A 13,140-nucleotide genomic window follows, 5' to 3' on the forward strand; every position below is an offset into this window, starting at 1 on the left:
CCTCCCTTTTCTTAGTTTCCTGTTCACCTCTCAGTATGACCTCTTCCACTTCCTCTGTCTTCTGCTCTTCCTTTTTCATTCTCTTAGTATCTGTATTTATTATGGATTCCCATTAGTTCCTGCCAAGGCAGCAGCTACTCTTCCTGGGGTTTATTATGGATACCCATTTAGTTCCTGCCAAGGAAGCAGCTACTCTTCCTGGGGTTTATTATGGATCCCCATTAGTTCCTGCCAAGGAAGCAGCTACTCTTCCTGGGGTTTATTATGGATCCCCATTAGTTCCTGCCCAGGCAGCAGCTACTCTTCCTGGGGTTTATTATGGATCCCCATTTAGTTCCTGACAAGGCAGCAGCTACTCTTCCTGGGGTTTATTATGGATCCCCATTTAGTTCCTGCCAAGGAAGCAGCTACTCTTCCTGGGGTTTATTATGGATCCCCATTAGTTCCTGCCAAGGAAGCAGCTACTCTTCCTGGGGTTTATTATGGATCCCCATTAGTTCCTGCCAAGGAAGAAGCTACTCTTCCTGGGGTTTATTATGGATCCCCATTAGTTCCTGCCAAGGAAGAAGCTACTCTTCCTGGGGTTTATTATGGATCCCCATTAGTTCCTGCCAAGGAAGAAGCTACTCTTCCTGGGGTTTATTACGGATCCCCATTTGTTCCTGCCAAGGCAGCAGCTACTCTTCCTGGGGTTTGTTATTATATTTCACATTATTTAACTAGGCAAGTCAGTTAAGAACAAATGACAATGACGGCCTACCGGGGAACAGTGGGTTAACTGCCTTGTTCAGGGGCAGAACGACAGATTTTTACCTTGTCAGCTCGGAGATTCGATCTAGAAACCTTCCGGTTACTAGTCCAACGCTCTAACCACTAGGCTACCTACCATTCCCTCAGGACACTATTCTACCACCACATATCCACAACACAAAATCCATGGGTGTTTCTCAATATACATGCTACCGTGCTCCACAGTCTCATTCTCCGAGAGCGTTCTCCTACAATGTTCTCTTGAATACGTTCTTGTGAGAACGAGAGTGGAGAACACATAGAATATTCCATTTGTATTACCTGATGCTGAGCAGCATTCCCTCTACTGTATTACCTCACTTACCTCACGCTGAGCAGCACTCCCCTTACTGTATTACCTCACGCTGAGCAGCACTCCCCCTACTGTATTACCTCACGCTGTGCAGCACTCCCCCTCTACTGTATTACCTCATGCTGAGCAGCACTCCCCCGACTGTAGTACCTCACACTGAGCAGCACTCCCCCTACTGTATTACCTCAGCACTCCCCTTACTGTATTACCTCACGCTGAGCAGCACTCCCCCTACTGTATTACCTCAGCACTCCCCTTACTGTATTACCTCACGCTGAGCAGCACTCCCCCTACTGTATTACCTCACACTGAGCAGCACTCCCCCGACTGTAGTACCTCACACTGAGCAGCACTCCCCCTACTGTATTACCTCAGCACTCCCCTTACTGTATTACCTCACGCTGAGCAGCACTCCCCCTACTGTATTACCTCAGCACTCCCCTTACTGTATTACCTCACGCTGAGCAGCACTCCCCCTACTGTATTACCTCACACTGAGCAGCACTCCCCCTACTGTATTACCTCACACTGAGCAGCACTCCCCCTACTGTATTACCTCAGCACTCCCCTTACTGTATTACCTCACGCTGAGCAGCACTCCCCCTACTGTATTACCTCAGCACTCCCCTTACTGTATTACCTCACGCTGAGCAGCACTCCCCCTACTGTATTACCTCACACTGAGCAGCACTCCCCCTACTGTATTACCTCACGCTGAGCAGCACTCCCCCTACTGTATTACCTCATACTGAGAACTGCTCCCCCTACTGTATTACCTCACACTGAGCAGCACTCCCCCTCTACTGTATTACCTCATGCTGAGAACTGCTCCCTCTACTGTATTACCTCACACTGAGCAGCACTCCCCCTACTGTATTACCTCACACTCCCCCTACTGTATTACCTCACACTCCCCCTACTGTATTACCTCACGCTGAGCAGCACTCCCCCTACTGTATTACCTCATGCTGAGAACTGCTCCCCCTACTGTATTACCTCACGCTGAGCAGCACTCCCCCTCTACTGTATTACCTCACGCTGAGAACTGCTCCCTCTACTGTATTACCTCACGCTGAGCAGCACTCCCCCTACTGTATTACCTCAGCACTCACCTTACTGTATTACCTCATGCTGAGCAGCACTCCCCCTCTACTGTATTACCTCACGCTGAGCAGCACTCCCCCTCTACTGTATTACCTCACGCTGAGCAGCACTCCCCCTACTGTATTACCTCACGCTGAGCAGCACTCCCCCTACTGTATTACCTCACACTGAGCAGCACTCCCCTTACTGTATTACCTCACACTGAGCAGCACTCCCCCTACTGTATTACCTCACGCTGAGCAGCACTCCCCCTACTGTATTACCTCACACTGAGCAGCACTCCCCCTCTACTGTATTACCTCAGCACTCCCCCTACTGTATTACCTCATGCTGAGCAGCACTCCCCCGACTGTAGTACCTCACACTGAGCAGCACTCCCCCTACTGTATTACCTCAGCACTCCCCTTACTGTATTACCTCACGCTGAGCAGCACTCCCCCTACTGTATTACCTCAGCACTCCCCTTACTGTATTACCTCACGCTGAGCAGCACTCCCCCTACTGTATTACCTCACACTGAGCAGCACTCCCCCGACTGTAGTACCTCACACTGAGCAGCACTCCCCCTACTGTATTACCTCAGCACTCCCCTTACTGTATTACCTCACGCTGAGCAGCACTCCCCCTACTGTATTACCTCAGCACTCCCCTTACTGTATTACCTCACGCTGAGCAGCACTCCCCCTACTGTATTACCTCACACTGAGCAGCACTCCCCCTACTGTATTACCTCACACTGAGCAGCACTCCCCCTACTGTATTACCTCAGCACTCCCCTTACTGTATTACCTCACGCTGAGCAGCACTCCCCCTACTGTATTACCTCAGCACTCCCCTTACTGTATTACCTCACGCTGAGCAGCACTCCCCCTACTGTATTACCTCACACTGAGCAGCACTCCCCCTACTGTATTACCTCACGCTGAGCAGCACTCCCCCTACTGTATTACCTCATACTGAGAACTGCTCCCCCTACTGTATTACCTCACACTGAGCAGCACTCCCCCTCTACTGTATTACCTCATGCTGAGAACTGCTCCCTCTACTGTATTACCTCACACTGAGCAGCACTCCCCCTACTGTATTACCTCACACTCCCCCTACTGTATTACCTCACACTCCCCCTACTGTATTACCTCACGCTGAGCAGCACTCCCCCTACTGTATTACCTCATGCTGAGAACTGCTCCCCCTACTGTATTACCTCACGCTGAGCAGCACTCCCCCTCTACTGTATTACCTCACGCTGAGAACTGCTCCCTCTACTGTATTACCTCACGCTGAGCAGCACTCCCCCTACTGTATTACCTCAGCACTCACCTTACTGTATTACCTCATGCTGAGCAGCACTCCCCCTCTACTGTATTACCTCACGCTGAGCAGCACTCCCCCTCTACTGTATTACCTCACGCTGAGCAGCACTCCCCCTACTGTATTACCTCACGCTGAGCAGCACTCCCCCTACTGTATTACCTCACACTGAGCAGCACTCCCCTTACTGTATTACCTCACACTGAGCAGCACTCCCCCTACTGTATTACCTCACGCTGAGCAGCACTCCCCCTACTGTATTACCTCACACTGAGCAGCACTCCCCCTCTACTGTATTACCTCAGCACTCCCCCTACTGTATTACCTCACACTGAGCAGCACTCCCCCTACTGTATTACCTCACACTGAGCAGCACTCCCCCTACTGTATTACCTCACACTGAGCAGCACTCCCCCTCTACTGTATTACCTCACACTCAGTCTGTTTGTCTGTGTGTAGTGCACATGTTATCGTGTGTGTGTAGTGCATATGTTATCGTGTGTGTCTGTGTGTAGTGCATATGTTACCGTGTGTATCTGTGTGTAGTGCATATGTTACCGTGTGTATCTGTGTATAGTGAACATGTTATTGTGTGTGTCTGTGTGTAGTGCATATGTTATTGTGTGTATCTGTGTGTAGTGCACATGTTATCGTCATTGTGTAGTGCATATGTTATGTGCATATGTTATCGTGTGTGTCTGTGTGTAGTGCATATGTTATCGTCATTGTGTAGTGCATATGTTATGTGCATATGTTATCGTTTGTGTCTGTGTGTAGTGCATATGTTATCGTCTGTGTGTAGTGCACATGTTATCGTGTGTGTCTGTGTGTAGTGCACATGTTATCGTGTGTGTCTGTGTGTAGTGCATATGTTATCGTGTGTGTCTGTGTGTAGTGCATATGTTATCATTTTAACACCACTGGACCAGGAGGGGGCAGTATGCTGCTTGGTGTTTTATCACCACTGAACCAGGAGGGGGCAGTATGCTGCTTGGTGTTTTAACACCACTTGACCAGGAGGGGGCAGTATGCTGCTTGGTGTTTTATCACCACTGGACCAGGAGGGGGCAGTATGCTGCTTGATGTTTTAAAACCACTGAACCATGAGGCAACCCAAAAATACACCGAACTTGCCTAATAGGCAAGTGCCTTTCAGACTTTAATGTCAATTCCTGGACAGCCTTACGAACTCATGACTGGCTTACGAAGCTCACATGATCACATGACTGTCTTCCAATGCTTCGTGTGGGTTACCAGACGTCACTGAATTCCACCCTGGCATTCTCTCCCTGGCTGGGACTGGTTTGCTATCTGTGGCACGTGGACTGACTCTCTCTGCCCCCTCCAAAGTGCCCTGCGTTGTCTGCTTATTATAGGGCGTCCTTACTGACTTTAGGGTCACTTGAGTAGCAGTGACGCCTCCACAGAAGGTCAAAGGCCGGACGGGAGGCTTGCGTTCTAATTACTATTACATGAACATCGATGGACAAGCCAGCCGCGAGCAGACGCTAATCTTATGCCCGATGTCCAGCAGATGCGTTTTGTTTTGCCCGGATGTCTAGCCCGCCTTTTCCGTACTTGACGCCCTAGTGCTTCGCTTTTTCAAATAACTAAAAGCTAAAAGCTAATGGCTAAAAGCTAATGGCTAAAAGCTAAAAGCTAATGGCTAAAAGCTAATGGCTAAAAGCTAATGGCTAAAAGCGAAAAGCTAATGGCTAAAAGCTAAAAGCTAATGGCTAAAAGCGAAAAGCGAGCTATTTGGAGTCTGGTTATGAACTTCTGTTTTTACCACAGCACGGTAAAGCAACACACGAGTTTATAATATTACCCAGAACGCACCGCAGCCTTGTGTGGCGTCCCCAATGTATTGATCCTGGACTGCTCGATCAATGACCACCTCCGGAGTTTGACTCATCTGGTGGCCATGAGGCATTAGTCCCTAGTTCTTCTGATGCCGTTTTAGATTCATACAAGACGGGTCAGATGCCACTTAAGTTCCCTGACCTCTAACCCTAAAGGCTGAATCATAACTTTTCCCGGTTTACACCACTTTCACTCCCATTGACTCCTATGCATGACTAAGGATGTGTTCATAAATTCACTCTGGCAGTTCAGAGAGAATAAAATGTCACATTCGCTGTACAGACTTTACAGTGAAATGCTTTCCATCTTCCCATCAATTTTAACCATCTTCCCTGTCCCTGCTGAAGAAAAGCAGGCCCAAACCATGATGCTGCCACCACCATGTTTGACAGTGGGGATGGTGTGTTCAGTGTGATGAGCTGTGTTGCTTTTACGCCAAACATAACGTTTTGCATTGTTGCCAAAAAGTTCAATTTTGGTTTCATCTGACCAGAGCACCTTCTTCCACATGTTTGGTGTGTCTCCCAGGTGGCTTGTGGCAAACTTTAAACAACACTTTTTATGGATATCTTTAATAAATGGCTTTCTTCTTGCCACTCTTCCATAAAGGCCAGATTTGTGCAATATACGACTGATTGTTGTCCTATGGACAGAGTCTCCCACCTCAGCTGTAGATCTCTGCAGTTCATCCATAGTGATCATGGGCCTCTTGGCTGCATCTCTGATCAGTCTTCTCCTTGTATGAGCTGAACGTTTAGAGGGACGGCCAGGTCTTGGTAGATTTGCAGTGGTCTGATACTCCTTCCATTTCAATATTATCGCTTGCACAGTGCTCCTTTGGATGTTTAAAGCTTGGGAAATCTTTTTGTATCCAAATCCGGCTTTAAACTTCTTCACAACAGTATCTCGGACCTGCCTGGTGTGTTCCTTGTTCTTCATGATGCTCTCTGCGCTTTTAACGGACCTCTGAGACTATCACAGTGCAGGTGCATTTATACGGAGACTTGATTACACACAGGTGGATTGTATTTATCATCATTAGTCATTTAGGTCAACATTGGATCATTCAGAGATCCTCACTGAACTTCTGGAGAGAGTTTGCTGCACTGAAAGTAAAGGGGCTGAATAAATTTGTACGCCCAATTTTTCAGTTTTTGATTTGTTAAAAAAGTTTGAAATATCCAATAAATGTCATTCCACTTCATGATTGTGTCCCACTTGTTGTTGATTCTTCACAAAAAAATACAGTTTTATATCTTTATGTTTGAAGCCTGAAATGTGGCAAAAGGTTGCAAAGTTCAAGGGGGCCGAATACTTTCGCAAGGCACTGTATATACAGGGAGTACCAGATCAATGTGGAGCTATATACAGGGAGTACCAGATCAATGTCTCTCTCTCTCTCTCTCACTAATTTTCTCTCTCTCTCCCTCTCTCTTTCTGTCTCCCCCCTCCCCCCAAGGTGTGTTCCTGCGTTGGAAGCGCAGCTCCAGGTGTCTGGATGAGGCGTACGACGAGATGGTTCATATCATACAGTACAACAAAGAGCTGCAGAATAAAGTCAACAACCTCAGGAGACAGCTGGCCCAACTGGAGACTGAGGAGCCTCTGCTGCAAACACCATAGAGGGGAGGGAGGGAGGGAGGGAGGGAGGGGAGGTGGTGGTGGAGAAGGAGGGAGGGAGGGAGGGAGGGAGGGAGGGAGGGAGGGAGGTGGTGGTGGAGAAGGAGACAGCTGGCCCAACTGGAGACTGAGGAGCCTCTGCTGCAAACACCATAGAGGGGAGGGAGGGGGGAGGGGGGGAGGGAGGGAGGGGAGGTGGTGGTGGAGAAGGGGGGAGGGAGGGAGGGAGGGGAGGTGGTGGTGGAGAAGAGGAGTGGGAGAAGGAGACGTGAAGGAGGAAAGGGAGCAGGAGAGCAGGAAGATTAAAGGAGAGGTAACAACACTGTAGGTTACTACTCAAGCAACCTGAGGCTGTATTAAACATCTTGGACAGGATTTACCTGATCCTAGATCAGCACTCCTACTCTATCTAATGTTATTCATCATTATTCTATAAAAGGCCTTATTGATGCTCCTACTCTGAACTGCTTGACGCATACGGTCCCAGAAGAAGAGTACGATATGAACAGGGACGGAGGGATGGGGACGAGAGACGGAGAGACGGGGACGGAAAGACGGAGGGACGGGGACGGAGGGATGGGGACGGAGAGACGGGGACGGAGAGACGGGGACGGAGAGACGGAGGTACGGGGACGGAGGGATGGGGACGAGGGACGGAGGGATGGGGACGAGGGACTGGGACGGAGGGACAGGGACAAGACACAGGAACGGAGGGACAGGGACAGGGACGAGGGACGGAGTAGAGAGATTTTTGAGTACTTTAAAAATGCTTCCTCGTCTTTAAGTAATGCGGTAGATTCCTTTACACCAATCGGCTGGTGTTCGGTCAGTGACTGCTGGAAAGGTGAGAGAGTTCTCTAGAGCAGCACTAACTAAAGCCCAAGTGTATATATATCTATCTATATTACAGACATGTAATATATATGTTCCTCATGCTACCCCTGGTCACTAGCCAGCAGCTGCCTGACTTTAGTAACCCCCCACCATCTCACGTTCTACATAAATAGATCCACACACCCAGGCACCTCGTCCAGATTATGAAAGGGGCTCTTATTGCTGGATATGAGGAGACTTTGAAGCACTACTCTGAGTAACCACGGCAACACGTGCCAGTAGCTGCACTGTGTACACACACTGGCTACTTTAGAACACACAGAACCACATACACACTGGCTACTTTAGAACACACAGAACCACATACACACTGGCTACTTTAGAACACACAGAACCACATACACACTGGCTACTTTAGAACACACAGAACCACATACACACTGGCTACTTTAGAACAGACAGAACCACATACACACTGGCTACTTTAGAACACACAGAACCACATACACACTGGCTACTTTAGAACACACAGAACCACATACACACTGGCTACTTTAGAACACACAGAACCACATACACACTGGCTACTTTAGAACACACAGAACCACATACACACTGGCTACTTTAGAACACACAGAACCACATACACACTGGCTACTTTAGAACACACAGAACCACATACACACTGGCTACTTTAGAACAGACAGAACCACATACACACTGGCTACTTTAGAACACACAGAACCACATACACACTGGCTACTTTAGGACACACAGAACCACATACACACTGGCTACTTTAGAACACGCAGAACCACATACACACTGGCTACTTTAGGACACGCAGAACCACATACACACTGGCTACTTTAGAACACACAGAACCACATACACACTGGCTACTTTAAGACACACAGAACCACATACACACTGGCTACTTTAGAACACACAGAACCACATACACACTGGCTACTTTAGAACACACAGAACCACACACACACTGGCTACTTTAGGACACACAGAACCACATACACACTGGCTACTTTAGGACACACAGAACCACATACACACTGGCTACTTTAGAACACACAGAACCACATACACACTGGCTACTTTAGGACACACATAACCACATACACACTGGCTACTTTAGAACACACAGAACCACATACACACTGGCTACTTTAGAACACACAGAACCACACACTGGCTACTTTAGAACACACAGAACCACACACTGGCTACTTTAGAACACACAGAACCACACACTGGCTACTTTAGAACACACAGAACCACATACACACTGGCTACTTTAGAACACACAGAACCACATACACACTGGCTACTTTAGGACACACAGAACCACATACACACTGGCTACTTTAGAACACACAGAACCACATACACACTGGCTACTTTAGGACACACAGAACCACATACACACTGGCTACTTTAGAACACACAGAACCACATACACACTGGCTACTTTAGAACACACAGAACCACATACACACTGGCTACTTTAGAACACACAGAACCACATACACACTGGCTACTTTAGAACACACAGAACCACATACACACTGGCTACTTTAGAACACACAGAACCACATACACACTGGCTACTTTAGAACAGACAGAACCACATACACACTGGCTACTTTAGAACACACAGAACCACATACACACTGGCTACTTTAGGACACACAGAACCACATACACACTGGCTACTTTAGAACACGCAGAACCACATACACACTGGCTACTTTAGGACACGCAGAACCACATACACACTGGCTACTTTAGAACACACAGAACCACATACACACTGGCTACTTTAAGACACACAGAACCACATACACACTGGCTACTTTAGAACACACAGAACCACATACACACTGGCTACTTTAGGACACACAGAACCACATACACACTGGCTACTTTAAGACACACAGAACCACATACACACTGGCTACTTTAGAACACACAGAACCACATACACACTGGCTACTTTAGGACACACAGAACCACATACACACTGGCTACTTTAGAACACACAGAACCACATACACACTGGCTACTTTAGAACACACAGAACCACATACACACTGGCTACTTTAGGACACACAGAACCACATACACACTGGCTACTTTAGAACACACAGAACCACATACACACTGGCTACTTTAGGACACACAGAACCACATACACACTGGCTACTTTAGAACACACAGAACCACATACACACTGGCTACTTTAGAACACACAGAACCACATACACACTGGCTACTTTAGGACACACAGAACCACATACACACTGGCTACTTTAGGACACACAGAACCACATACACACTGGCTACTTTAGAACACACAGAACCACATACACACTGGCTACTTTAGAATACACAGAACCACATACACACTGGCTACTTTAGAACACACAGAACCACATACACACTGGCTACTTTAGGACACACAGAACCACATACACACTGGCTACTTTAGAACACACAGAACCACATACACACTGGCTACTTTAGAACACACAGAACCACATACACACTGGCTACTTTAGGACACACAGAACCACATACACACTGGCTACTTTAGAACACACAGAACCACATACACACTGGCTACTTTAGAACACACAGACCCAAAAAATCAGAACGATTGAAAAGGAAATGTTGAAAAATATAAACAAGATCATCGCTGTCGAAATAAAACCCTATATATCCAAAATGAAAACTTTTAAATAAATTGAAAAAAAAATCTGTTTAACCCTTGTCTTGGCAGACGTTACTACTGCCATTGCTGTTCTGCTCTAAAATAGCTTTTTGGGAGAGGTATTTCATGTGTAATATTGTCATTATACTAGCTAACTGCAGTAGATGGAAATGTGATTATGTTGTATGTTTAACACTACGATGAACCTGTTTTGTACGTTTCGTTGACTTGCTGTCTTCATTGGTCAACATGTCTTAAGATAACAGTATAGGGTGTTCATCAGGGTTAGGGTCCATTCCAATTCAAAAAGTTAACCAAATTTAGAAAATGTTCCTAGTTAAAAATGCATTGCAGAGAATTGGGAACGGAAATTGACCCCAAAACCTCGGTGGGCCGTCTTATCGCCTCAGACCAGAACATCGACCGTCATTTTCTGATAGTTTCCTGATGATTCTACACGTTGAGTCTCCGCCAGTCGTCGACACCACTGTCCTGCTGCTTTTAAAGGTTCCTCTTCCTGTTTCGGTTAGAAGAAGACACACGGCAAAAAGCTACTGACGCTGAGGTTGAGCGATCAAGTCATCTTATGACGTGACGCAAAGCGGCATTAAACCTTCTGGAAACTTCTTTTTATGACTCTCTTGTCCTGTGGCGTACGTGTTTCTATCGCGTGCGATGTGGTGGCGGTGTTGCCTATAGCAATCTTCCAAGCGCTCTCCACGCCTGCATCCTGAGAGGGCGATACCTAGTCCCCTTAGCCTAATGTAGAGGTCAAAGGGCGATACCTAGTCCCCTTAGCCTAATGTAGAGGTCAAAGGGCAATACCTAGTCCCCTTAGCCTAATGTAGAGGTCAAAGGGCGATACCTAGTGCCCTTAGCCTAATGTAGAGGTCAAAGGGCGATACCTAGTCCTCTTAGCCTAATGTAGTGGACTGTTTAGAACACAGGAAGTCCTTAAAACCTATGAACACACTGTCTTAATAATGGGACTGACTGTCTACTTATAGGGGGGCTGCCTGCTTTCTGCTAAGTCATGTTGCAGGGTTGGCTAGCCAACAACTTTACAAGAGTTGGCCTCTGAAAATTACACTGTCATTTGGGTGAAAAGCTGAGCGACTGAAGAGACCGAGACGACTATTTGGATCTGTATATTGAAAGAGTTTCTGAAAAGGGTTTCGTGTTCGATGCCCGTTTTTATATTCCTATACTTATCTTGTAAAACCGCATAATGATTTGCGTGTATGAATGGCTTTTAGATGTCAAACTAGTTACAGCTTCAGAATGACAGGAAAGAGCTGTACATATTAGCCTTATATCGGTGTCCACTGTTATCGCGTGGGTTATAATTAGGCTCATGCTATGCTATGCTATGCTATCTATACTAATACATTGCTGTTATCGCTGACACAAGTTGTTCTGTTTTAGCCTTCTCACGTTCTGATTGACATTCACACCTCTGATCAGTGCAATTCCTTCTGGGGGGGGAAAAAAATCTAAGTTAATTCTAAGTTAAATATTTTAGTTTTTTTCTCTCGTCTCCCATTTTGATTTCTTCTGTCTTTATGAAATAAACCTTTTTATTGAGTGATTTAAATGAAATATATTTTCTCGGGCATTAAAAGAGGATTGTGCTGAAGGCATTGACGTGTGTTTATTGTCCCTGTCTCAAGACTTATTTCAGACAGGTTGTGTTTCAGCTTCACACCGGACAGGCATACACTACATGACCTGCTCATCCAACATCATGTGCATTTAATATGGAGTTTGGTCCCCCCCCCACCCCCCCGTTGATGCTATAACAGCCTCCACTCTTCTGGGAAGGCTTTCCACTAGATGTTGGAACACTGCTTGCTTTCATTCAGCCACGAGCGTTGGTGAGGTCGGGCACTGATGTTGGGCGATTAGCCCTGGCTCTGCAGTCAGTGTTCCAATTCATGTTTTTACGGGGGTTGAGGTCAGGGATCAAATCAAATTGTATTTGTCACGTGCCGAATACAACAGGAATACACATTACAGTGAAAATGCTTACAAGACCTTAACCAACAATGCAGTTTCAAGAAAATGCCCCCAAAAAAGTAAGAGATAATAATAACAAGTAATTAAAGAGCAGCAGTAAATAACAAGAGCGGTACAGAGTCAATGTGGAGGCTATATACAGGGTATTACGGTACAGAGTCAATGTGGAGGCTATATACAGGGTATTACGGTACAGAGTCAATGTGGAGGCTATATACAGGGTATTACGGTACAGAGTCAATGTGGAGGCTATATACAGGGTATTACGGTACAGAGTCAATGTGGAGGCTATATACAGGGTATTACGGTACAGAGTCAATGTGGAGGCTATATACAGGGTATTACGGTACAGAGTCAATGTGGAGGCTATATACAGGGTACTACGGTACAGAGTCAATGTGGAGGCTATATACAGGGTATTACGGTACAGAGTCAATGTGGAGGCTATATACAGGGTATTACGGTACAGAGTCAATGTGGAGGCTATATACAGGGGGTACCGGTACAGAGTCAATGTGGAGGCTATATACAGGGGGTACTGCTACAGAGTCAATGTGGAGGC

General features: G+C 46.7%; 1 protein-coding gene and 1 long non-coding RNA gene across 3 annotated transcripts in view; both read left to right on the forward strand.

Annotated features, from left to right (window-relative positions):
* mtmr9 (myotubularin related protein 9) overlaps nucleotides 1-7,010 on the forward strand; it is a 52,161-nt gene extending 45,151 nt beyond the window's left edge. For both annotated transcript variants that reach the window (XM_036984566.1, XM_036984565.1), the window contains exon 11: nucleotides 6,840-7,010. In XM_036984566.1, the coding sequence (XP_036840461.1) occupies nucleotides 6,840-7,003 (164 nt within the window). In that variant the 3' untranslated portion in view covers nucleotides 7,004-7,010. The remainder of the gene's footprint in view (nucleotides 1-6,839) is intronic.
* A 3,962-nt stretch (nucleotides 7,011-10,972) lies between these two features.
* Nucleotides 10,973-12,198, forward strand: LOC118965481. The gene is made up of 2 exons (XR_005052761.1): nucleotides 10,973-11,372; nucleotides 11,453-12,198. It is a non-coding gene; the product is annotated as an uncharacterized LOC118965481 (long non-coding RNA).
* Nucleotides 12,199-13,140: the final 942 nt, after the last annotated feature.

Source organism: Oncorhynchus mykiss, chromosome 8 (genome assembly GCF_013265735.2).
Source record: "Oncorhynchus mykiss isolate Arlee chromosome 8, USDA_OmykA_1.1, whole genome shotgun sequence".
NCBI classification, from domain to species: domain Eukaryota; kingdom Metazoa; phylum Chordata; class Actinopteri; order Salmoniformes; family Salmonidae; genus Oncorhynchus; species Oncorhynchus mykiss.